The 25,614-nt window shown below is 37.6% G+C and overlaps 1 protein-coding gene across 2 annotated transcripts in view; it reads left to right on the top strand.

Annotated features, from left to right (window-relative positions):
* SYNPR (synaptoporin) overlaps positions 1-25,614 on the top strand; it is a 285,066-nt gene that overhangs the window by 130,202 nt on the left and 129,250 nt on the right. Inside the window, exon 1 of one of the 2 annotated variants that reach the window (XM_016150174.2) lies at positions 8,965-9,330. The exons of the other annotated variant lie outside the window; for it this stretch is intronic. Within the exon in view, the coding sequence (XP_016005660.1) occupies positions 9,307-9,330 (24 nt within the window). The 5' untranslated portion in view covers positions 8,965-9,306. Of the gene's footprint in view, positions 1-8,964; positions 9,331-25,614 lie in introns of those variants that run through there. 2 annotated transcript variants of the gene reach the window in all.

The raw sequence follows: 25,614 nt of genomic DNA, 5'->3' as shown, positions 1-25,614 counted from the left end.
ATACACAGCTGAACGAGAAAACTGGTTTCTCTCTGTGTGAGTGCACATGACATTCTGAACTGTTCTAAGCAGGTCTGAAGTAATAAATAACCGACTATGGGAAGAAGAATAGTTATATCCTATGTTTATGGAGGGAGCCTCTGAGCACACAGACTAACGGGAACTCTTAATATTGCAAATTTCACGTCTCAAAGTATTTTCGCAGGAGCTGCCTCTTGTTGGTATCACAGCTGTCCTGTGAAAACCAAGGCTGCAAGACCTAGCTTGTAGCCCTGAATCCAAGGATTTGGGGAAAATGTAAATAACAATGCAGGAAGTATCCCTCAGATAGGAGGGTATTTTTTGTTTCATGAAATTGTAGACTTTATTGGGCTAATAGATTGGCTAAATAGAGTTCACTGGCCAACAAAGATTTATTTTCTTTAAGCCAAATGACCAAATCCCTCATCATAGGAATCAAGAGACACCTCTGGCATAAAACATATCCATGCAAAAGAGAAAGGTTTTTCAAAGATTTCGTAAGCCCTAAAGTAAAAATAATGCCGCCAGCTTCTTTTGACCAGCTCCATTCTCTTGAGGCACAGTGTTGAAATCATACACATCCCTATGACTGGAGCAGAGTGCGGAAAATGCTTTCAGATGGAATCATAACTAAATAGACTATGACTAGAGTCCTTGTAGCTCCATAAAAACAGTCAAATGTTATAAAAATTCTGTAGCTTGTAAACTACATGGAAGGAAACGGAATTTCATTCTCTTCTTTTCCTATGCCTTGTTTTATTAAGAACCATAATTTGGTCTGGGTTTTGGAGGTGCGTTTGTGTAACAGAGGGATTTTAACTTAATTTGTTGGGAAGAAAAGGCAAACTAGAAAGCCATTTTGCAAGTGTTTGATTCTTAAATCTATCTTGCCTTACGCATTAACAGGGAACGAATAAATGTCGCTTGTGTTGTTATAACTACCATCCAGCTTCTGTGTGTTATTGATATGTCAGCATTATCATTCTCATTTTGCAGGTGAAGAAACTGAAGTTTAGAAAGGCTAAAATGGTTGCACAAACATATACAGTTGGTTATGATACCTCCCTTCCTGGGGAAGTGATCAATGAAAAATAATGTAGCTCTTTTTCTAGTTTACTATTCATTTCTCAGTGTACTAGTCAAGATTATGGAAAATGGTCTCTACCTTTTTTTCTCTCTCACTCTCATTATAATACAAACAAAATTCATGTAAAAATGGATCTCAGGGATTCTTTCTGATATAAAGCCTTAATCCTTAATTATAGCAACAACTATTCATATCTGGTTCTACACCAAGCTTTAAGAAATTTGTTTCAGAAACAGCCAAACTTGCAAGCTGTCTGCTTGCTGATAGAGTTCTATCTATTATAAAAACAATGAGAGGAAAACAGAGAGCTGTATCTGCTATTTCTGATTAGAATTATAAATGTAGACTTAATAAAGTTAATTCATTTTCTCTTCTCTAATTATTTAGCACGGACTTATTTAATACCTACTGAGTGCAAAGCAATATTGAGTACTATGCAAGACAGAAGGAAGAATGATTCTACTCTCCAGAGGTTTATGGTTGAACCACTTTTAACCTCCTACACCAGAACAGCAGATGTAATCACCAAAAATTATGCAATTGAAATACATCATCACTTTTTTTTTTCCCAGAAAGTATAAGATCAGTCAGAGAGGCCATATCCAGCTGCCCTCCATGTTTATGCTAAACTCACACACATTAGCAAGGCTGGTAACATGGAGATTTACAGCCTGAATTTTGGAGTCAGACAACTGGGTTCAAACCCTAGCTCTAACTATTTTTAGCTCTGCAAATTTGGGCAACTTATTGAATTGCACTAAACCTTAGCTTCTTCATCTGGAAAATAAAATAACAATAGATTCTATATCACCTAGCTGAATAATAACCAAATGAGAAAATGCATGAATGGAGTTTAGGCTAATGCCCAGGAATAAATATTAGCATCGTTACTGGTATCAGAAAGATTAACTACAGGAAATGACAATTGCCAAATTCCTCCATTAGATCATCCTTTTTCATTTAGGGCATAAAACACTTTGTTTAAATGCAATCATGTATAGAAGCCTGGGGTATCAAATAGCAAACAGTGGAGTGGAGAGGAGCAGAGCCCCCAGCACCATCTTCCTACCTCTTTTGTGTGCCAAGGAGCATTTCCATGGAATTCCTGGTGTTCTGTTTAAATGCTAGGAAATGAAAGATTATTTATGCAATTATTTTGTGACCAAAGCTGATTTGGACATTTGAATGTGCCATCTATATTCTATTACTCATAAGAATTTTATTCAAGTATTTATTTTATGGTCATATTTTATATTTTAAAAATTGTGAGGCGTGGCCAATATGTTCACATGTTTACTTTTGTAATTAAGAAATATGTCATTAATTCAGCATTATTCACTCAATAATTCAATAAATATATGTGAGCATTATTTATATACCAGGCCCTGATAGGTTCCTGCCTTATGCAAATGAATCAGAAACATCCTAAGCTGCTTTTGTCTTTTTCTCTGCTTTATCCACAGAACTTAGCACATGCCTGGCATATAGCACACACCCCTAAATAATTGTTAAAGTGAAATTTTAGCTAATGAATGATTGTCCTTTCATGTAGGAGATTAGCAGAGTTCTCCCCTGTTGAGAGCATGGCCCCCCAAGTAGACTTTAGCTGTGATGTCTAAAACTCGAGTCCCCTTTTCTCCAGAGTCAAAGTCTTTCTGGGATATTCAGGGAGCTTCAGCCCTCCATTGGTTTGCATTTAATTAGAACAGAAATGAAAGTAGATGTGAACCAGCACATAATAATTCTAGAGTTATTGCTTGAAGTCCAGGATTTCCTGAATGGACATCCGGGAATGCATAAATTGCCCTCTACCAAGTGTCAGAAAGAAGCACCTTCCCATAGACATTTTCTATAGGCTGAGTGGATTGACCAGTATACTATGAATATTCAGAAATGCAAACACTCAAAACTGTTTCAACAGATATTTATTTGCTTTAAGCCAAATGCCTCAATGTCTTTTCTATACTCTCTCATATTCAAGTGGAGGAAAACTGCTAAATCTTTCTGAACAGGTCATGGGTTTTCATTTTCTTTCCAAAACATGACAAGCTCTTCTCTCTAGAGGCGAAATGCATCATTTCTATAAAGCAAACAGAAGCTAGCAAAGAGTATCACTATAAGTTACAATTATCACCATTATTATATTTCGATGTTTGCTCTGTATTTAGCAATCCGTATGCATTACTTTACAACTACCCAATTTTATCAGTGAGGGCAGGTGACAAGACTACATAAGTAGTAAGTCACAGAACTGGAACTCAAATCCACCTGTTTGTATAGTCAGGTTTCAGGTAGAAAAGAGCTGGCACACTCAAACTTGAATAACTGAGGAAATATAAAAAGGAACAGATTAAAAGGGGGTGAGTGTGGTTTAAGTAAAGCACGAAAGGGTGATGCATATCTAGTACCTTGGGGACAGTGACTTAAAAACCTTTTACCACCCCAGCCACAAAGGGTCAAGTTGAAGGAAAGAGAGAGAGAGAGAGAGAGAGAGAGAGAGAGAAACAGAGAAACTGTATGGAGAAGGTAACTTTATAGCACCTGTGGCCTATTAGACGGATATAACAAATTTACAGACCCTTTGGGGGAGGACCAAGAGAAAAAATACCCAAGACCTCTGTCTCCTCCAACCCTCTGATCTCCTGGCGGTACTTTGCATTTGCTGCATTCCCCACTGAAATGCCTCAGGGAAAACTTGCTCATTTATGTGGTCCATTTAGGTCAACCTGTTGGGATGCAGAGTAGGTAGGAAAGGGCATCTAGAAGGACAAACGGAAGCTTTCCTGAACAATGTCTGCCCAAAGGGAGTGCCCTTAACCACATATAATATGCCTCCAAATGCTTCTGTCTATCCTTCATTCAGCAAATCATATTTGCTTAGCTGTTCTGTCCCAGGCACTTTGCGCCGGGCTGAAGATTTGGAGATAAGATGTTATCCTGTGCTTGAAGAGCTTAGATTCATTTTCTTCAGAGTATATGTCTTGAACATTTTTGATTTGCTATTTTAATTACTATTTTGTCTCCTTTTTCCTCCCAGGTGAGCATACATTTCCACCCAAATATCCCGATGCTCCTCAAATTGATTCCACTATATTTTTTAGCTTCTCCTGTTTCCACAAACTATTTTATGTTCAGCTTCTTTCAATCAGCTTTGAACTGTACTGAGAAAAGCTAATGACCTAATAAATGTTCAAGTGATACTGATATTATTTTATTTCATGAGATATTTGAAAAAGAAAAGAGACAGAATTGGAGAAAAATATTCTTTCTCCTATGAGGTAAATATAAGACAAGAGGTTTAGAAAGTTCTGCCCTGACTTTATATATCCTAACTACCCATGTCAAAATAAATTGCTTTTTACCCCTGCTAGGAACTGTGCTAAGTCAGAGCAAGGAAGACAACATTAAAGATTTCAAGCCTGTTCCATAAGTGGATTGAATGTAAGTGCTCTCATTACTATAGCTTGAAAGAGTTGAAATTGTTTTAGCTACAAAATGGAAGAACCTTAGCTAACTCCCTTGGTTATTTATTAGAATGGCCAGAGTAGTCTTCTTTTCTTCAATTAATTCCCTTCCCCCTCAGCAACGGTGAGATCCTCATGGCATTGGAATTTTCCTCTCAGTGTTTGCCAAATGCTTAGAAAGCTCGGCCTCCCACTGTCCAACTCAGAAGCAGACAGGCCTAAAAGGACCCCTTGTGAGAAGCCACATGTTTAGGCATAGAAGCTGTAAGGGAAAGGGACTGTGACGTTTACCAGGAAGTGTGTCCACCAAAGGAGAGATGAGAGAAATTAAAATTTTTATTTGAAGCTGTCTGAAGGCCACACTCAGTTGAAAGAGCAAGGTTGAAGATCTGACCATATTGGAAATTAGCATTGCTAATAAGGTTTTCAGAGACTCACAGATTATTTTAATCTACTTAACCTTCTCTTATAAATACTCAACCTAGAAAACGCTGTACTTCTATTTTTAACAGTCTAATGATGGACAAATGTTATTTTTAAGGCTGTTGCTAATATCATTTTTCAAACAAGAACCATCAAATAATGGCATATGGCTTTATTTTTGTCAGTTCCAATGACATGTTAGAGAGTGGTAGCCAACTGTCTGAACTGTCTGATAAATTGGAAGGTAGGGACAATCTAAGTGGCTAGCTGATAAGATTATTTGCTCTCTAATGATAAATGTACAGTCGAATATTCAAATATCAGATGTCGTACATGGGCCTAGGTGAACTTAACCCTGGAAACCCAAGCTCCTTCAAAATATCTGGCCAGTATGGTTTACAAAAGGAGCTCTCCACTATCTTTTACATGGCCTCCACTTAAATTAATATGATGCTGAGATCTGTAACCTTTCATGAATGTTCCCTGAATAAGGAAGTATAAACAATCTGTGTTCATTAATAGGAATGAATTAATTGACCTTGTTCACCTTCCCTGCATTTCAAGGTTAAACTCCTTTGATAAACTTATGTTTCTTTGCCTCTGTCTCAAAGCCTAACTTGTTCTCATGTTGATTGATTGATTCATTCATGAGAAGTTATTAATCATCTGCTAGGTACCAAGTATTCTCTTAAATGCTGAAGATATGATGTTATGCAAAACCAACAAGCTCTCTACTTTCATAGAAGTTGTCTCCTAGTGAAGGGACATAAGCATTAATTAAATGAAAAATTAAATAAGCAAGATTAAATAAGCATATCAGGCAATAAAAAATAGAAAAAGAGGAAAAAACCCACCATTTCCCCCTCATTTCACACCCCCAGCACTGCCACCACCACCACCACCAACAAAATACAAAGTAATGTGAAAGGGAGTGACGGAGGAGAGAAAGGACTTTTTGAGGTTAGGTGGCCAGGAAAGAGCAAATAGCAGCACTAAGAATTGAATGATAAAGGAAGAGACATAGGCAAATATCTGAGGAAAAAATGTTATAGGCAGAAGGAAATGCAAGTGCAAAGGCATAAAAGGCCAGTGTAGCTGAAGAGTAGGGTGGAAGAGGGTTGGAATTAGAAACAACATAAAGGTAGGTGGGAGTCAGGTCACATAAGGCTCTGAAGGCATGGGAAAGAGTTTTACTTTAAGCCTACTGGACAAACATTGGAATATAGTTCTCCAATGATTAATATGATCTAATTTATACTTTAAATAGCTCAATTTGAATAATACAGGGGGAATGATTTTAGGGATAAGAGTAAAAGCAGGGAGACCCGTTAGCGTCTATTGCAGTGACCCAGATGCGAGATGATGACAGTAGGGTGGTAGCAGGGAAGATGTAGCGCATGTTGCTGCTTTATCTGTAACAAAGTATAAGGCAAGAAAAGCTAACCCAACCAGCAGATTAGAATCCAACTATTAGTCTTAGAACCTTATCTAGCAAAGATGACCTAAAATGTCCTTTTGAGATCATTCAATGAAAACCCTTCAATTTAAATGTGGGGAAAACAGAAACAAACAAATTAAAGGAAACACTCAGGGCCACTGAGCACACTGCTGTCAATCCAAGGCTGTACCTTACATCCTCTGTCTTCCAAAGTGTTAAATAAGGTGTCTAAGTCCATAAGGAATGCAGCAGAGCCCAGGCATAAGGTTGTCAGTTTGATAAACCCTCTGTCTACATCAAGGATTCCCAATCTATATGGCGTGAATCTGTGTAGTGGGAAGAGCTGTTGAGTGATTGCAGGGTCCGTGTTTCCATTTGTGGATTACACATACCCTTTAGGCTGGGTAAATAAAAGTGTAAGTACCAACATGTAGCAGCTTGGAGCCTGGTGTCCAGCTAAGTTCAAATCTTGGTTTTACCAACTATTGACTCTTTAGGTTTTGTTTTTCTCCTTGGTAAACTAGAACAAAAATAGCAACTCTTCCTGGTTTTGTGAGGCCCACATAAGGTAATTCACTTATTCAAAATAAATAAATAAATAAATAAATATAAAAAAATAAATAAAAATAAAAAACCCACTTAGAATAGTACCTGGCACAGAGTGTATTCAAAAAATGTTCACTACTATTATGTGGAAAACAAAATTTTTTATCCAATGGGGCTCTTAATATTCAAAACCAATGAGAATGACTCACTTTCCATCCTGAAGAAGCTATCAATATGGCTCTCCCCTATGGGTGCATGGCTGAGGCAGCTACCTCTTTAACTCTGCTCTAACACTGCTCCGTTATCAGCTACGGGCAAGAGCTGTGGCCTTCAGCACAGGGACATTAGTCCTTCAGTCAGTCTTTCCTTTATTTATTCAACAAATGCTTGTTGAGTGCCAGCTAAATGCTTGGTGGTTCTCAGCTCCTTTTTTTTTTTTTTTGCTTTAACTGTGTTCCCTTGCTTAATTTACTCACTTGAGTAACTTCTCTCCCATAAATTCAGTGATTTTTCAATTGGTGGTTGAAGGGTGGTGGTGGGGGGAGTGGAGTGGGAATCAGGTTTCAATCAGCATTGCAGAGAGGCCACAGGATATCAACAGTTTGTAGCTTTCGTAAGGACCTTGTAAAGTTACGTGTGAATGACAAGCAGATCACAGGAGGAGGAGGAGAAAGATGTCCGGAGGATTGCATGTGTGTAGTATGTGTCCAAAAGCCCTGCCTTAGTCATCTTTCATTTGTCCCCCACACTTCCCCGCCAATAGCTCTACGAGGTGTTATCTTCGTCACCATTTCACAGGTGACAGATATAAGCTCAGAGACCTTATGGGACTTCCCTAGTCACAAGCTAGGAAGTGGAAGACCAAGTTAGACCCCAGATTGCCTGACTCTTCATGTTTTGTTAGTTTGTTTGATTGGTTCCCCAACCTCCTATACTCCTCCTGAGTTATTACTATGTGTATGAGAAGGAAGAAAGAGAGTAAGGGAGATGATGGTAATGCTAGTGATTAGTGTAGTGGTGGTGGTATATCTGTGTGTGAGAGACACAGAAAGAGGGACAGACAGACAGACAGATAGAGAGAGGCACCCAAAGAGTGACACAGGACAGATTCTGAATTAATAACCGTAATAAAAAACATGGCCAGACAAGTTGAGTTTTGAATTGGGCCATTACTACTGCTCAGAAGATAAAATAGACACACCTGGGCCAACCTAACACTATTCCTATGTCTAGTGGGGTCTCGAAGTGGGGAACGTGAGGCAAAGAGGCATGCAGGTCTCTTACCTTCACTGTGGTGTAGGGCACTGAGAACTCGCCCTCAGGAAGCCCATGTAAGGAGAATATGTGACCTGTAGACAGCCTCTTCATGAATTCAGTACCAATCCCCTAAAATATGTTGCCTCAGGATGCCATGATTTCAGCCTCCTGAATGAGTCTAGCTCCACCACTTTCTGAGGAGGCCCATTTGTAGAAAAAGCAGATTTGCAGATAAATCTTTTCAATGTTAAGCAGATTTGTAGATAAATCTTTTCAATGTTAAGATTTTGCAGGAGAAGGCTTTAAGTAACACTCCTGCAAGGAATGAGCAACCAAGTTGTAATTTGTCCCCTCCATAGTTGCTGGTGCCCCAAAAGCATGTTTTCCCTTATCATCACCCTAAGAATTATTTATGGGCGGTGTATAAATTTCCCAAATGGGGGTCGTGCATAACATCCAGGCATTTAATAAAAATGAGGGCAATTTTTTTCAACAAACATATAAACATTTACCTGATCTATGCAAATCTATTCATACGGATTTTATAAAACCACCACTTCCCACCCGCACATCCAACACACAAAACCCTGGCTCCTTTTTATTTCCCAGTTTGTTTTTAAGTGTGGTGTTTGAGGGAGGAGGGGGCTCACCGAGTGAAAGGGGAGATGGTGCTCTCTTCATGGAGCAGCCTGCGTGCGCAAAGCAGTCCTGCACTTGCAGTTGTGAGCTAAGAGCCAAGGGTGGGAGCTCACCATGATGGTAATCACCTCCCCACGAAGCAGGCAGCCTTTCACCAGAGGAAGTGTCAGGTTGCTGTACTTCGGCTGAGGGTTGTCACTGTCTAATAATATGACCGTTTTGCCATCTCTCTGCAAATAAGGCAGAAGCTGCTACCTGATTGGTATAACATCCCACTTTCCCTCCTCATTGATTTTCTTGTTCTCCTCCTTTGCTTCTTAAAAAAGAGGGACAAGTGGCTGGTGCTGTGGACAGAGAAGCTTTATTTTTAGTATGAGACAACCTCTATCTTCTTTCAGGAGAGGGAAGTTGGATTATCAATTCTTTTGTAAATGTGTATGGTGATATTTGCTCCGGTAAGTTTTTCTCTCTCTTGATTTACAGCTGGCTGTGTGTGTGTGTGTGTGTGTATCATAGATACATGGGAGCTATACAGTCACTTTTCTTTCCAGTATCGTTTTTGAACCTTTGTTTGGTGATAACATCTTATTTTTCACTTTGCTTTCTTGTCTTCATGTTTAAACTGAAGAGGCTGTGCCGTGCGGTAGCGTGTTGCTTACTTTAATTGTTGAAGAATGAGCTGGATTTCTTTTAACATAGGAAACTATTTAAGCAAACTTATATTTGGCTTTATAAAAATGTAATGTCTTTCTACCTTACCCCCATGGGAGAGTTTAATGTCCTAAGTATATTCGTTGTGCTGCAACCTGCTTACTATTTTAATTAAAGTTTCTTCATCAGTGTCAGAGCAAGAATTTCTTAAACTCCATAGATAGCTATCAAATAGTGTGTGCTGTGCAGAAGAGGGTGTGCTAATTTAATAAGGTCTATGTCAAGGTAGAATTAATGAAATGAGTTTTCTCTAAGATTGGATGCATGCGCCTTTAAAAGGACTGAATTTATGAAAAGTATTCAGATTATCAAAGTAAATCTCTAGCATTCTGTGAAAAGATGTAATCACAAGTGGCCATTGCTTGCTTCTCTTCTGCCTTTCTTTACACTGTGCATTTGTGCCACCATCTGTCAGATGCCCAGCCCTGGCTCTTGTGTTTCTATATCTGAAACTCATTAAGAGAAAAGTTACTGTTATTTAATTCAAAATAGTACAAAATGACTATCTAGTCACCACTGCTAGTAATGATTTTTAAATGCATTACTTGGTTAACTGCTTTTCTTTCTTTCTTTCTTTTTTCCTAGACTATTATAGGGTCTGAATTCTTTGTTGTTAATTCTTAAGTCTGAGAGAAAGTCTATTAATATAATTATCCTAGACAGAGATGATAAAATGATTAAGTAATTGCTCTAATGGAAACGAACTGATCCTTTAATCTCTCCTTTTTTGTGACATGATCAACAATTTTGCATTGTCTTTTTCATGGTGAAATGAACTAGAGAATGTATTTATATTACGTATTTATTTATAATGAAAGTTAAAGGCACCGTTGAATGAGAAGCAAAAGGAGGCCTGCATAAATATTTTTCAGAGATTTTGAAAGTTAAGTTGGAAATGTCACACGTGCCCAAATCTTTTAGGCATAGAATCTTTTTTGGAATAGCAATTTTTTAGAGCCTGAAGTAGACTAAGGGCAGCTCCTGGAAATAATAATGAGTGTCTGGGAATGCGCTGTTCTCACGTCTACTTCTTTTGGGCATTCCTCCCTTCACACATTCTTTGCATGCTGGTATGAAACTATTTGTTCAGACAAATAGAACTTTGAATTTTGATTAATCTAGTTCAGCCTCAAAAATAGACGAACCCTCCAAACCCACATGAACTTATGACATTGCCTCATTATTGGTCGCAATAAGCATGTTCCTAATAACAGCCTTAGATTCCATTAACCTTCCTCAGAACAAAATATTCCTTAAAAGACAGTTTGTTGAAGTAAGTAAGTAAGTAAATAAATAAATAAATAAATCTTTTATCCTTTGGCTTTTGGCAATTACTGCAAAGTGAACTCAACAGCACTAACCATCCCTCTCCCTTCTCAACATCCCGTAATATTTTTTGTCATCATTCTCTTTTCATGGCTGTTGTAACAGGTTATGTACAAAATCGTTAGGAAGTTCACCATCATTTGAAGCTGTTCATTAATGTAAATTAATGAAGATGTGATGGGGATGGCATCCCCACGGGTGAAAGCATTTGTCTTTTCCTCCAAGTTGCCAGTTATAAAAGTGTTAAGGCTCCAAGTATGTTCATACCCAATGACGCAGGAAGGACAATGCAACATCTGTATCTTAAAAAGATCAGGAGCCTTAGTTTGGCTTAGGGTTACTGTGCAAAGTCTTTAAAAACATCACTTTAGAAAAGTCCAGAGTGCCATAGTCAAAAAGCTATCGTAATCTGTTTTGAAGAATAAAGATCTGTGCCATGCCAAGGAGAACAGTAGAGAGAATTTTTATTTCACAATGAGATCATTTATTCTTTCTAGCAAAATAAAGAATGCAAACATCGTTTTTATTTAGTAAGTACCTACTGTATGCCTGGCACTGTGCGAAGCATTTTGCGTGGCTTATTTCCTTTAATCTTTACAACCATTTCATGAGGGAGACAGAGTTACCTCTCCAGTTTAACAGAGGATAAAATGGAGACCAAAGGCAAGTATATAACTCGCCTGACACAACACAGTGATGACAGTGAAACTCAGCCGGGCAGGTTCATTCCAGAGTCATGCTTTTCATCTCTCCCCTCTTTCAGGGTTTCACGTCTTTGGTACAATCCACAATGAACTCCTAGATTGGAACGATTTGCAGGGGCTTACAAAAACACACCATATTTTCATTAGTGTTTTCCCCTTTTCTGACACTACATAACCTCCTTCTCAGACTGTGCTTTTGTGACTCCAAACTAATTATGCGTCTGAAACTGTAGAATATGTATTGTATTTCCACTCAACTTGTGCAGCTACAAAGATGTGGATATAACCAAAGGCAGCCCGCTTAAGGAGAGATATATGTAAAAGTGGCTAAATTAAGGTAGCTTTTTCAATCAATCAAAAGAAATCCATCCTTTTGACTAACAATCTTTTGAACATAGAGTAAGAATAAAGATTCAATAATAACTTAGAAATATCAGTATCTTCAGATATCTGGTTTCTCATTGATGCAAAATATAAAAAGCAGTTGCAACTGAATTGATTTATTTATGGAGAACTTTGCAGAATTCTCGCCTTCCTTTTACTCACCCCCAGCATAATTTTCTTTCACTCTTTGGCTAGCTGGAAAGGGCTGAGGTGGCACTTCAGGTAGAATATTGCAAAGCATCTATACCACCTGAGTAATTAAAAATGAACACAGCTGCTGATAAGTATACCGAGAAGCGTAACAAAGTTGAAATTCTGAGTCCCCAAATGCATTCTTTTGCACCTGAGCACTGAGCTCCCCATTAGAAATCCACTTAAGCCAATAAAATTCAGATGAGTCTTACAGCGGGGAAATGCAACTGACATAGAATCAATACGTTTGAAATTTCTCCTCAACTAACAGTTTTCAGACTAGAGGCAGGGCATGTCAGTCATGAGGTAAATCTGTGAAATGCTGCCTTTTCTTCCCTCCAATGAGAGAAAAAGGATTATGAGAATGTTGCTAGCTCATAGAACCTAGCTCAGGACACCCTTTCTCTATTTCACTAAACACTAAAAATGAATGAACAATCAAACGAAAACAGCCCAGCACAAATTGGGAGCACTAAGAGTCAAGTTTTGAAGTGTTGACACAATATTGATTTCTCAAAGTGATCTGCTATATTTAATAAGCAATAGCTTTTGAGCTACCCATGCTGTAGACACTCAGTTAATTATAAAGAGTTCAGAGCAAAATACACAACAAAATGTTTCCAAAATATTTTCATTTTTGTCAGTGTCAAAGTTGGTAACTTACTGATTCTCTATTACCTCTTTTTCTTTCTTGTTCTTAAAAACGGTGGCTCAATTAGAAAGTGTGGTATTAGAGCCAGTTGAGATAAAGAAATTTAAATCAATCTGCTTCTTCCAACAGCATTTATGAGAGTTCTAAAAATATTGACTATAATGAAATATGTTGTGCTCAGCCACAATGCTCATCAAATAGAGGCTATCCCATAAAACTAAACTTAGAGACAATTTCATAAAATGTAACATATTTCAGTCTTCTTCTATAAGAAACAGCTTTCTTCAGAGAGGTGACCAAATCCAAAAGAAATAGCATGTTTCCTTCTGCCTTTTCTTTGGTGTAAATCTGTGTACTTAAACACCTGGATCATTAAAAGCTTAAAAATTATCTATTAAATATGGAGAAAGCAGCTGGTTTTAAGACATAATAAGTGTTGAACTAGTCTCAAATTTATTATCAAACATTCTTAGCTGGTGTACAAATAGAGCTGGTGGTCCCGTTCCATACTTGTATAAGAAAACAGAATCAGTGAGGCTTTTGAGCCCGGAGCAGGCACATGAATTATCACATTTTCTAGAAGAGGCTCTTGGTCATCGGTGTGTCTTTAAATGTTTAAAGATTAGGGATGAGTTGAAAATGGAAACACCTTAGTCTCTACTTTGCAGACTAATGGTTATGCATAATTAATATAGTTTACAGTGATTACTTTTTAACACAGATTCTAACCAAAAGAACTAATGAAGATCATTCTGAGGCAACTTCAAATACATTCCACTACAGCTTCTGGAAAATTTATTTCTAACACAGGGCAGTCAATTCACTGTGGAACTTTAGGTTGGCCAGTGTAAGTGGATAGTCATTATGGTCCTATGGGGTTTGATGTGTTGAGTGTAAAAGGCTTCTGTTGATAGTCCTATGTGACTTCGTTAGCTCTGTTTGCAGAATTTTTAATTCCACTCAAATTACCACACAGTGTCTCAGTGTAGACTTTCTGGCAAAGATATGATAAATATTTTAGACTTCATATGACAAATATTTTATTTCTGGTAAAATGTGGTTTTTGGAATGTTTGTATATGATGTGGATTATTACTGTAAGAACTTTTTAATTCATCAAATTTATATCCACCTTTCAATGATATACCCATATATCTTTATCTGGCTTTGGATCTCCATAAAGGAAGAAAGTATATACAATTTTTTAAAAAAAAAAACGTATGGCATTCAACTTGCCTTCCTATGAAATTGAATGGTTGAGACAATTCTTTTTTTTTATTGGGACCACATTTGAGGAAAGAGTTAGAGCATTGACATCACCAGGCTATCCTTCCACTCATCAAATATTTAAGGATGCCTACCATGTGCCAGGCACTGTGCTAGGCATGGAAGATACAGTGACAAACGGATATCTGTATTCCCAGAAATAAATGCCTTCACTTTCTGTTTTCTCACCTAAACCTAATTTCTATTTCATGGCCCAAGATGTGTCTTCTTAAAAGTATAAATGAACTGTTCTAGTAAGACATTTGCAGGAAATATGTGCTTTTGGTCCTACCCATTCATACTCAGTAAGGAACCAGAGTGACTCCATTTATTTATGGTAATTACAATCTGGCTGAAATGGAGTGGTTCGAAGCATGGAGCTGAAAGAGGCCTTGCAGTGCTTGTGTTTATAAGCGTTATTCATTGCTCGTAAGCATTCTCAGATTATAGGCTAGTTGCATTCTTGCCCAATGTTAAATGAGGAAAGAAAGGGAGGAAGCTTGGACAGGATGGAGAGGAAGATAGAAGAGCAGGCTGAGAGGGTGCCTAGAGGAACCAAGATTCCCACTGGCGGCCTGAATTAGATCTAACTTGCACTGTCTGGTTCTCTGTGAGTGCTCATTCACTTGCCCATTTACTCAACAAACATATGTACTGGCCATCCACTCTATGCCAAGTATAGTGCTAGATGCTAGGGCAAAGGAATGCACAAGATATACTAGTTTCTGAACACATGGAACTTCTAATGAGCCAGGGTTTTTCAGCCTCAACACTATTACAATTTTGGCCCAGATAGTTCATTGCCATAGGGGGCTATTTTCTGCATTGTGGGTTGTTGGGCAGCATCCCTGGTCTCTGGCCACTAGATGTCAGTAGCAACTTCTCCTCTAAGTTGTGCAACCAAAATTCTCTCTTGACAATGCCAAATAAGCTCTGGTTTAGAACCACTACAATAAAATTATCGGCTTTGATTAAATCTTCTGATAGTATTTTCACTCTTTTTTATTTCAAATCCTCTGCTGCATGGTTTACTCCAGGATTTTTAAGTTGCTGTCCCCAAATATTCTGATACAACTTGCCTAATAAAGACAAGTAAGGCATCTCCAAGCCTTTTTTACTTTTATTATTACTTACTACTGTTTAATACTTTACGGCATTCACTTGGCTTACGGTGTCTCATTTGATTCTAGCAACCAAAAAATGAGGTGATATTAAACTATTATAACCTTTTAACGGATGAATAAAAAGACATTTAGAATGGTTATATGCCCAAATTCTTGTAACTAATAATGAATAGAACCTGGATTCAATCTCATATGTCCTGATTTAAGAATGAAATGTTTTTCTACAAAATCATGATATTTAAAGAGAAAAATAGGTAAGTATGTTTAAAGCATACCTCTTCTCTTGAGGCCACTTTGGAAAAAAGGCAGGATACAGTGGATGAAGGCCAAAGCATAGGAGGTCCACAGGCTAGGCTTCCTTACTCAGTACTTATTAGCTCAGTGGTTTTGGACAATCCACTATGCTCTTAGAATTTCCTCAATAGTTCAGGAAACATAGAGTGATACATTGCAAAAGTTGCAGCAACCCCAGAGATGAGTCTAACAGAGTGGACAGAACACAGGTTTTGAAGTTAGGTGGGCATGCTATGTGATCAGCATCCCAGTGGGAAGCAGATGACACCCTCAAACTAGTTGATCTCTTGCTGGTAACTGTAAAACCTTAAATTTAATTTCTGTAAGTCAGCGAATTAAGCCTCAAGAGGTGAGTCGAGTTTCTTAAGGTTTTATCGTGAATTCAGTAGAGAAGGAAGATGAAAGCAGGGTTCAATGTCCTTCCAGCCCAAAGAGCTAAGTAATTATTTCAAATGGAGGAAGGCCAACTTCTGGATCCAGCACATACCAGAAATGTACGTAATCTGGGTTATTACCAAATGCCTAGGTGCCTGAGATAGGTCCCTGGTTTTGAATTGGGTTTATGCAAGAGTCTTTGGGGTTAATTTGACCAAATTTCAGCCTCACTAGAGGCTACAGAGACTTGGGGCTCCTTGATGAATCTTAGAAGAGTGGTAGACATGGAAAACACATCAAAGGCGGGTGGTGGTTTACATGGTGCTCATCACATGTGCCTCTGAGCGCGGATAGACCCAGCGCTTTCCCAGAAGAGGGGCTTAAGCTGTACCTATCCTTGGTCATCTGATGAGCTGTTAAAAGGTATCTGTAACTATTGAGACCCTTGGTGCATTTGCCAAAATGAAAAACCTTCTAAGCACATCGCTCTGGTAGATTGCCCATCAAGAAAACTGTCTTCTGTCTTCATTGCCTTGGGGAACTGAACTGGGAATAAGAGGAGATAGGTCCAAATCCTGGCTCTGCCACTTAAAAGTATGCATGGCCTTCAACAATTCATTTGCCCTCTCTGGGCCTCAGTTTCTTCATCTGTAAAATGGAAATGATGAGTCCTCTCTCCAGAGTTATGGAGGGAGTTGCTATCATAGACGATATGGAAAAACCCTTTTCAGACCATGCCGGCTGAGGCAATAGTGTTATTACTTCCTTCTCTCTGTAGTCTGAGTCCATTCTGCTTTTAGTGTTCATTCTGTGCCTCCCAAATGTGTGAGGTTGGGGAAAATGTTTCCCCAGTCTACCAATAAAATGACTATCACCATGGGACAGATAAAGTAGTCTAGAAATGCTTTGATGGGTAATTCCATTTCAAGGGGAGCTTTAAATTCACATTATAAATTTCAGAAACAGAATATCATCACTAAAGAATAACTATAATAAAAAATGCAATATGGATAAAGCAATTCCCTACGATCAGTTCATCTTCAGGAATGCCCCGGAATTTTCCTTTCTGTTTGTTGGAACCCTTTCTTCCTCATCTGCCCAGGCCTAACCCATTTGTTGTAGTGCAGGATAGGGCAGGGGGATTGACATGAACTCTGACCTCGGCCCCTCACTTTCTAATACTGTGTGACCTTAACCGTCTTCTCTCTCCACATATCCCAGAAGCTCCTCAGGAGAATTGAGAAATCCTGATTTTTCTCCTCCCTAAGGACTGAAGCTCAGGGAAAGCTGCTGTCCTGTGTTCTTCATTAGCTCTTGATGCAGGATATTCAAAGGTTTCTCATTTCTTATATTTTATTTACCTCAAAGCATTTCCTGACACATCTGTTCAGAAAACTTGGTTAGGTCATATTTTTTCCAAGACCATTATCTGCTTGCAGTTCTTTCCCAGATTTCTTCCTCTTGGCTCACCTCTTCCTTCTGACTGATATTTATAAACTCCTCATCTTCTGAGGAATTTGGAAGATGCCCCTCTAAACTTTCCCGACCAGGTAGTTCCCCAATAGAATTTTTTTCTCTCTCTCCCACTGATTCCACACTCAGATTGCTTCTGAAACATTTGTTTTTTCTGAGGATCTCTTTAAGAAGGCAAGAGTTTTCTCATTTATTCAGTCATTGATTTATTCATGTGTTCATTTATCAACACATTCTTCTGTATTGTCAAGCAGCAACTATGTGCCAGGCACAGTGTAAAGATTTGGGATACTTTCATAAAATTTGCAGTTTAATATGGGAACAGTCAATTTAAAAATCCCTCAAAAGTCAATTTAATTGTCATTGTAATAAATGCTAAAAATCTTGGGTACTAATTAAGTGACAGGCACAATTTCAAGTGTCTGATGCATATTAATTCATTTAATCCTAACAACTCTCAAAATGTTGGAAGAGGAAAGGATTAGAGCCCATAAAATCCTAAAGGGCATGGACTCTTTTAATAAATTTAGGAATACTGGAATGAGGATCACACAAGACATGATGCTAAGAGTTTAGGTAGCTGATATTTATGCAGCACTTACTGTTTACCGGGCACTGTGCTCTGTACCTCACAGGGTCTTTACCTTTACAACAATACCATGAGAGATCACTATTATTATTTTAAGGATGGCAGAAAGGAGATGTAGAGAACCTAAACAACTTATCCAACGGCAAATGTTTTCTAAGTGGTGATTCTGAGATTATAGCACTGATGCATATGACCCCAGGCCCAGATTCTTACACCCTATGTTAACCTACGAAAAGCTAATTAGTTTGAAAACAGTATGGGTGTTCCTTTAAAAACTAAGAATAGAATTACCACATGACCCAGCAATCCCTCTTCTTGGGTATTAACCTCAAAAACTTGAAAACATTTATCCACAAAGATATAAGCACCCCAGAGTTCACAGCAGCAGTGTGCACAGTGGCCAAGACATGGAAACAACCAAAAGAAGAAAGGATAAAGAAAACATGCTACATTTTTACAATAGCATATTATAACTCAGCCATCAGAAAAGATGAAATACTGCCATTTGCAACAACTTGGTTGGATCTTGAGATTATCATGCTAAGCGAAATAAGTCAGACAGAAAAAATTGAGAACCACGTGATTTCATTCATATGGAATATAAAACTAAAAGTAACAAACGTGACAAACAGACTCATGGACACAGACAATGGATTAGTGGTTACAGAAGGGAAGAGGTGGGTAGGTAGGTAAGGGTAAAGGGGTCAAATATTTGATGGCAGAAGGAAATTTAACCCTGGCTGGTGAACACACAATGTAATATACATATGGCATATTTTTGAATTGTACACTTGAGATTCTATTTGATCCTATTAACCAATGTCACTCCAATAATTTTAATTCAAAAAAGCTGATTAGAACACTCTTAATTTTGTTCATAGTCTGAAAAATACTGGTAGAATGGGGGGAAAATCAGGTCATTTTAATGGGTATCTGAATAATAACTACAATGATCCCTCTTGGAGTAAAATGAAACTTTGTGGGACTGGGAATACTGAATTCTTAACATTTAAGCATATTGCAAGAGAGACACAGCTTCTACAGCTTCCTAGTCAAAGGGTAGACTGTGGGCCGACAGTATCGGCATCACCTGGGAGCTTGTTAGAAATGCAGAATCTCTTGTTCCATCCCAGACCTACTAAGAATCTGAATCTACATTTAGATCATCTCTAGCTGATTCACATGCACAGTTTTGGAAGTCCATCTCTAGAAGAAGTTAAAAGACCAGTCTTCCACTTCTGGTTGTGATGCTAACTGACCAGGTGTTTGACTTCCCCAGAATTTTTTGCTTTGCTTCGTCAATGAGGATGTTTTCACCCCTCCTCGTAGATGCAATCAAGGGTCCCCCTACAGGAGAGCCTAGAGCTGTAGGGAAGGAAGGCTCTGTAGAAGTTCTGAGTCTCTTGCCTCCAGAATCAGTTTCTCCTGGTATGGTCCGTGGACTGCCTACATCACAATCACTTGGGGGAATTTATCAAGAATGATATTTAGGTTAATAGCAGACTTCCTGTAACATTGCTTAGTGCAAAAATATGATGTAATAATGTCTCCGAACATCAAGAGAAAATGACTCTCAGATTAGAATTGAAAATTTTCCTAAGGTATTTATCCAGAATAAGGATGCAATAAAGACATTATCAGACAAACATTAAATCATGTTTAATTTTTAGATTTAACTGATCCCCTTCTGGAAAGGACTAACATTATGGAATATGTACTTTGGATCCATCTAAACCTTGGGTTCAAATTCAGGTTCCTATTTATCACTAGCAGTGTGACTTTTAATTAATTTACATTTTGAACCCCAACTTTCTTATCTGCTAAGTGAGGAAAGAATTCTCACCACTGGGAAGAAGGCAGGTCTGGTGTAAGGTTCTCAATATTGTAGATAATTATGTGGCACATAGTACTATACTAAATCAATCAGAATTGCTATTATTGATTATTAAGCAGAATGAAACTTCACAAAATCATTACTCTCAAATTATCACTATTATGATATAATCATGAAATTATTGATCGGTTACTGCAAATAGAAACATACTTTGTCTTAATATTTAAGAAGTAATTTTTAATTTAATTTAACATGTAGATCTTGTCATTTACCCATTCGTTCATTTATTCATTCAACCAATATGTTTTAAGATTCTGCCGAGTGCTAGCAACTTTCTCAGGCACTGAGAATGCAGCAGTGTTATATGTTACTCAAGGGGTGGAGATGTGGAACAATAAATAAATAAAAGAAAATGTTAGCTGTGGTAAGAGTTATGGAGAATCATAAATCAGGTAGAGGATATAGGCCATTCTTTCAAACCCATATTTTTATAAATTGAATTAAACAGCAAATTTATCAAGGGAAACCTACCAAAAAGTTTTGGAAGTGTTCACCAAGTATTTTACATCTTTGAGACTATTAAAATTTTCTTCCTGGGATATCTTCAAAATGAAGAGTCCTTTATTTAAAAAATTTAAAGTCATTCAAAGCTTGATGGCCAACTAGTACCACCTTTTTGTCACCCCAAGGAATATTTCACAATTGCGGGTTTATGCATCATCCCATGTGATACTAAAATTAATTCCAGGAAACAGATTAATTGTATATTGAGTTTGCCATCATGTGAGGAAAACTATGGCTCAGAAAAGCCTTTTATTCTCTCTTTAATTTTCTTTTTATTTTTTGGTTACAGTTCTCAGACAATGGTACATTAGTTTTAGGTGTACAACATTGTGATTAGACATTTGTATAACTTATGAAGAGATCACCCTGATAAATAGTACCCATCTGACACCGTGCATAGTTATTATAATACTATTGACTATATTCCCCATGCTATATTTGACATCCTGTGACTATTTCCTGACTACCAATTTGTACTTCTTAATCTCTTCTCCTTTTTCACCTAGTCCCCAACTTCACTCCCATGTGACAACCATCAAAATGTTCTCTGCATCTATGAGTTCATTTCTGTGTTGTTTGTTTATTTTATTCTTTAGATTCCACATGTAAGTGAAATCATTTAGCATCTGTCTTTCTTTGTCTAACTTATTCCACTCAGCACAATACCCTCTAGTTCCACCCGTGTTGTTGCAGATGGCAAGATTTTATTCTTTTGTTATAGCTTAGTAATATTACATTATACGTTCACCATTTTTAACTGACCAGAGATTTACCACTGATAAGGGGTGATACAAAGACTCACACTTAGGTCTTCTCTCCCCAAATTCAACATAGATTCAACCATAGAGCCTCTTTTTGTTTAATAATTCCTAAAACAGCCTCATAAAAGTAAGGCCAGGGCTCCAGGATAGTGGGTAACTCTGTGACGTTACTGATTTACATTGTGGGGACTCATTGAGGTAATTTTCAGTTTAAATTACTACTATTGTCTAAATATGATGGTACTGAGAATGAAAGAATAAATAGTAAAGTGACAAATGGAATTTATGAGGTGTGGAACATCAGCTTCAAAACAATTGTCTCTATATGTTAAAAATAATAATAAAATTAAAATAAAATAAATAAAATAAAATAAAATAAAATAAAATATAAAATAAAATAAAAAACAACCTGTTAGGCTATTACAGAATTTTCCAAAGTAACTTTACATTAAACTTTAGAATTGGCTTTTTAAGCATTTTACTCTAACTACCTCTTTTTAAATACTTCCTGATTTAAATTTAAGAACAATTTCATTCTTACTGGCTCAAAATTGGATTTCCACCCTCGGGAAATCTACCAGCTAAATGTCCAAATGTGCTTTGAAGATATAATATCCCTCCTTCTCATTCTTTCCCTAGTCCACAAACAGTACTAGATCTGGCCTGGATCTCAATGAAAATATTAAAGGCAATATGTTAAAAGAGAAAAATATCAGAACTGGATCTAATTGTTATATTAATTCTTCTGGCATGATTAGGACACATCTGGACTCCAATGGAGCCATGTCCATCCCTGGACTCTAGAAAAGCCTCATTAATTTTCTCATCATTATTACATGGAGGCTGAAATTCACATTACACTGCTCGGACTCTGTGTAATTATTTGTATAATGAAATGATGAAAATTTCTTCTATCATAATTGGCCATGCCTTTGTTTCACACACACACGGTACTACATTTTCTCTGCAATTACATTTGGATTATAAAATTCGAGAAACAATAGGAACCCCTCAGGATATTCAGCCATCTTTTTTGGCACAGTACGAACAGCTGAAGACATAGTATGGACGGTTTTCTAACATGACCCCGCAGTTCTAGATAGATATTTGTTCAGAAATGTGTCAACTTAAGTATACTTTAAGATTGTCAGTTAAAAAGAAATTAGCTTATAAATAATACAGTATGATTGAATGGCAGTGTTCCCTGTAATCATAACTTTTAAGATAACATTCTGAAAGCATCTTTCTTTAGCCTTATTTTTCCAGGTCCTCAAAACCAAGAGCTACAGTTTACCATGGGCGCAGATGAGTTTGAGTTAGAAATAAGAACATATCAAGCGTAGAGGGACTTGGGCATAAAGTTTTAGTCAAGCAAGATGAATAAGCTTTAGAGCACTGCTGTACAACATTGTACTTAGAGTCAACAATAACATTGTGCACTTAAATTTTCGTTCAGTGGGTAGATCTCAAATTAAGTGCTCTCTCCACAATTAACAAAAAGAGAAGAGGGACAATGTAATGAGATAATAATATTTTATAATTTGCCAACACAATAGAGAAGTTCTTTAGAAAACCTTACTCATTGCACTTGGATTAGTCACTGTTCTTTAGTCACTATATTTAAAAAAGGTTGTCAATGCCCATAACATATTGACTACTCATAGAAAGTTGGTAGAGCCAAGCCCCACTGTATCAACCTGTTGAATATATTTACTCATACTGTTGTATACATCCTCAAAAAGCATGTCCCCATTTTCTCTCACATTTTGGCTTTATATATAGTTGTATGTGAGCATTTGTATCTTCAAATGTTCTCAGTGCTGAATATCAATTGTGTTCTCCTGTTCCCATTAAATTGCTGATTTTGAAATAAACCTCAAATATTGAGGCATTGCTCTTTTCATTGTAACTCCTCAGCGTCTAAGACATGGTACTTTGCATAGAGTAGAACTTCAGTAAATCTTTGTTGAATGAATAAATGACAAACATTTATAATTTGCTTTTCTAATGGAAGCATTCTGTTAAATCAGTACATTTAATACCTCCTCAGGTTGACCTGCCAGATGAAGAGTAAATAGTTTCATGAAATTTATCAGAAGGATATAAGAATGGGAGAACAAGGGTAAGAATTATAGCTCCTATTTTTTAGAATCCCGACTGTGGTCCAAGCAAGAAGCAGAACTTGCATCAAATGCCCACAGCAGCCCCGTGAAGTGGGAAATATCACCCTCATTTCACAGAGGAGAAAATGTAAGACTTGACAGGTTTAGGAATTTGTTCAAAGACAAAGAAGTAGGAAGTGATGATATGAGCTTTACCTGCAGGTTGGCCTGGATCTGAAGCATGCATTCTTAACCATTGCACATGCTGATCGAGAAGGAGCAGATCTCATTCATGACCATGGTGTTTTCCCTAGGGTCTTGCTGCTGTTCTCCATTCTCCTGGTGAACCACTCTCCATCTGGCCAGTTCTCTCTCTCTCTTTCTCTCTCTCTTTTTTTCTTTTATTCATTTGTCTTTTTTCTCTACCTTAAAGTTCTTTTCCTCAAATCCTTTATAAAGGCTGAGGACCCCTCTCAGCCTTTATAAAGATTGGAGCTGTCCATCACAAATGAAGACCAAACATAAATAACAAAAAAATCGCCTTTTATCTCCTGCCATAAACAGTAGACCCCAAGAAACTCCCTTCTTTGCTGAGGGGCCCCCTCAACAATGCACTCCCCTGGAATGTTGCTGGGGCAGCCCAGGTGGATGTTAAGGGAAGGCTGCTAATAGCCCTAGGCCTTTGCTTGTTTATCACTATGTGGGATCATCACTTTCCAAGTTAAGAATACCTTCTCCAGCTTGCCTTCAAGTACTACTCTGGAGTTATCTGAGCCTATGATACATGCTCAGAGCCCTCTCCTGTTCCCTCTCCCAAGGTAAGAATTAGCTTCCTAGTAAACTCAGTGCTTTCTCTGAGTAAATTCTGACTTCTCAAGGACAACTTTCAATCCCAATGTTATGTGATTTTTTTTTTCTTCTAGTAACTTCATTCTATTGAATTGATATTTCCACTAAGAATGATTCTTTCTTATTATTTTAGTTTTCTTTCTTATAGTCTTAACTGGTCGTTGTTTTTCCCCTAGAACTTGAGGATATCTAAGAACTCACCAATAGGCATAACATGAGAAGCCCGGAAGCTGCATTTTAATGAGCTCTTTGGTGATGTTCTTTACATCTGCTAAAATAAATTCGGTCAAAATAAGATTGAAAAGAGCTTCAAGGTCTTTGACATCTAACGAACTGGCTTTATTATCTAGAAAACCAAAACAAGTGAAAAAATTGCAGAATAAGAAAGTTATTAATCCCCTGTACTTAATAATACTTAATAAAGGGTCTAAAGTCTCAGCGAAGCAAACTTTAATTCGTATTACCCAAGAAAGAGGGGAAAGGTCCCCTGAAGAACTGCACAGGCACCCAGAACTCAAACCCTATTAGGGAAACATTGAATATTTAGCAAGCATTGGTCCAGGAAGACTCCACTGCTTGGCATGGATCTGTGCGTGGACACTGAAAGTTAAATAATTACCTACTCCTGACTAATGCTTGGAATATTACTAATAACAGACATGATGCATTTGGTATTGACTTTCTCCTTTGCCTTTTTGTTCAGTCTAAATGGTGGACTATTCAACCTGCTTCTGATGAACCATTTCCCCTTAGATGACCCTCAATTTTTTTTTTAACCTGTCTCTCTCTCTCTCTCTTTTTTTTTTTTTGATTTGCACCTTTGTGAAAATCAGAGTATTTAGAGCACTTAAACTTTCTTTGTTTTTGATAAATGATAAGATAGTTTCATTGATGCATCAATAAGTCTAGCAAAATCTACTTAACTAGGTGAATTCTTACTCGAATTTATGTGATTTATTTAGCATTGCCCTCTTCTATTTCTTGATTCCCCCTGCGCCACTTCAGTTTATATATTAGTTTTTGCTGCGTACCGAACCACTCCAAAACTTAACAGCTTGAAACTACACTATTTATGTAACTCATCATTCTGTGGGTCACCAATTTGGCCTGACCTCAGCTGGATAGCATGTCTGCTGGTCTTGACTGGGCTCACTCATGATGCATCTATGGTCATTTTCTGGTTAATATGGTGAGTCTCTTTCTAGGGGTTAGCTCTCCCTCAATTGGGAAAATGGGGATGACTGGGCCACTTCTTATCATCCAGAAGGCTAGCTTGGGCTTACCTTCATGGTAATCTTGAAGTTCCAAGAGAGTAAGCTTCAAGGTATCTCAAGGAACATTACTTTCATCATATTCTGTAGGTGAAAGCAAGTCACAAGACCATCCCAGACTCAGGGGTTAGAGAAATAGACACTACCTCTTAATAGAAGTAGCTACAAAACATTATAGCCATTTTTTAAATCTGTCTAGTGTGCAGCCATCATCTCTACAACTATTTATTTCATCTCTACAACTAAATATTGTATCTAATTTTCTTACC

This window comes from Rousettus aegyptiacus, unplaced genomic scaffold (genome assembly GCF_014176215.1).
Source record: "Rousettus aegyptiacus isolate mRouAeg1 unplaced genomic scaffold, mRouAeg1.p scaffold_m13_p_4, whole genome shotgun sequence".
Lineage (NCBI taxonomy): Eukaryota > Metazoa > Chordata > Mammalia > Chiroptera > Pteropodidae > Rousettus > Rousettus aegyptiacus.
This window is presented reverse-complemented; position numbering and strand designations above follow the sequence as displayed.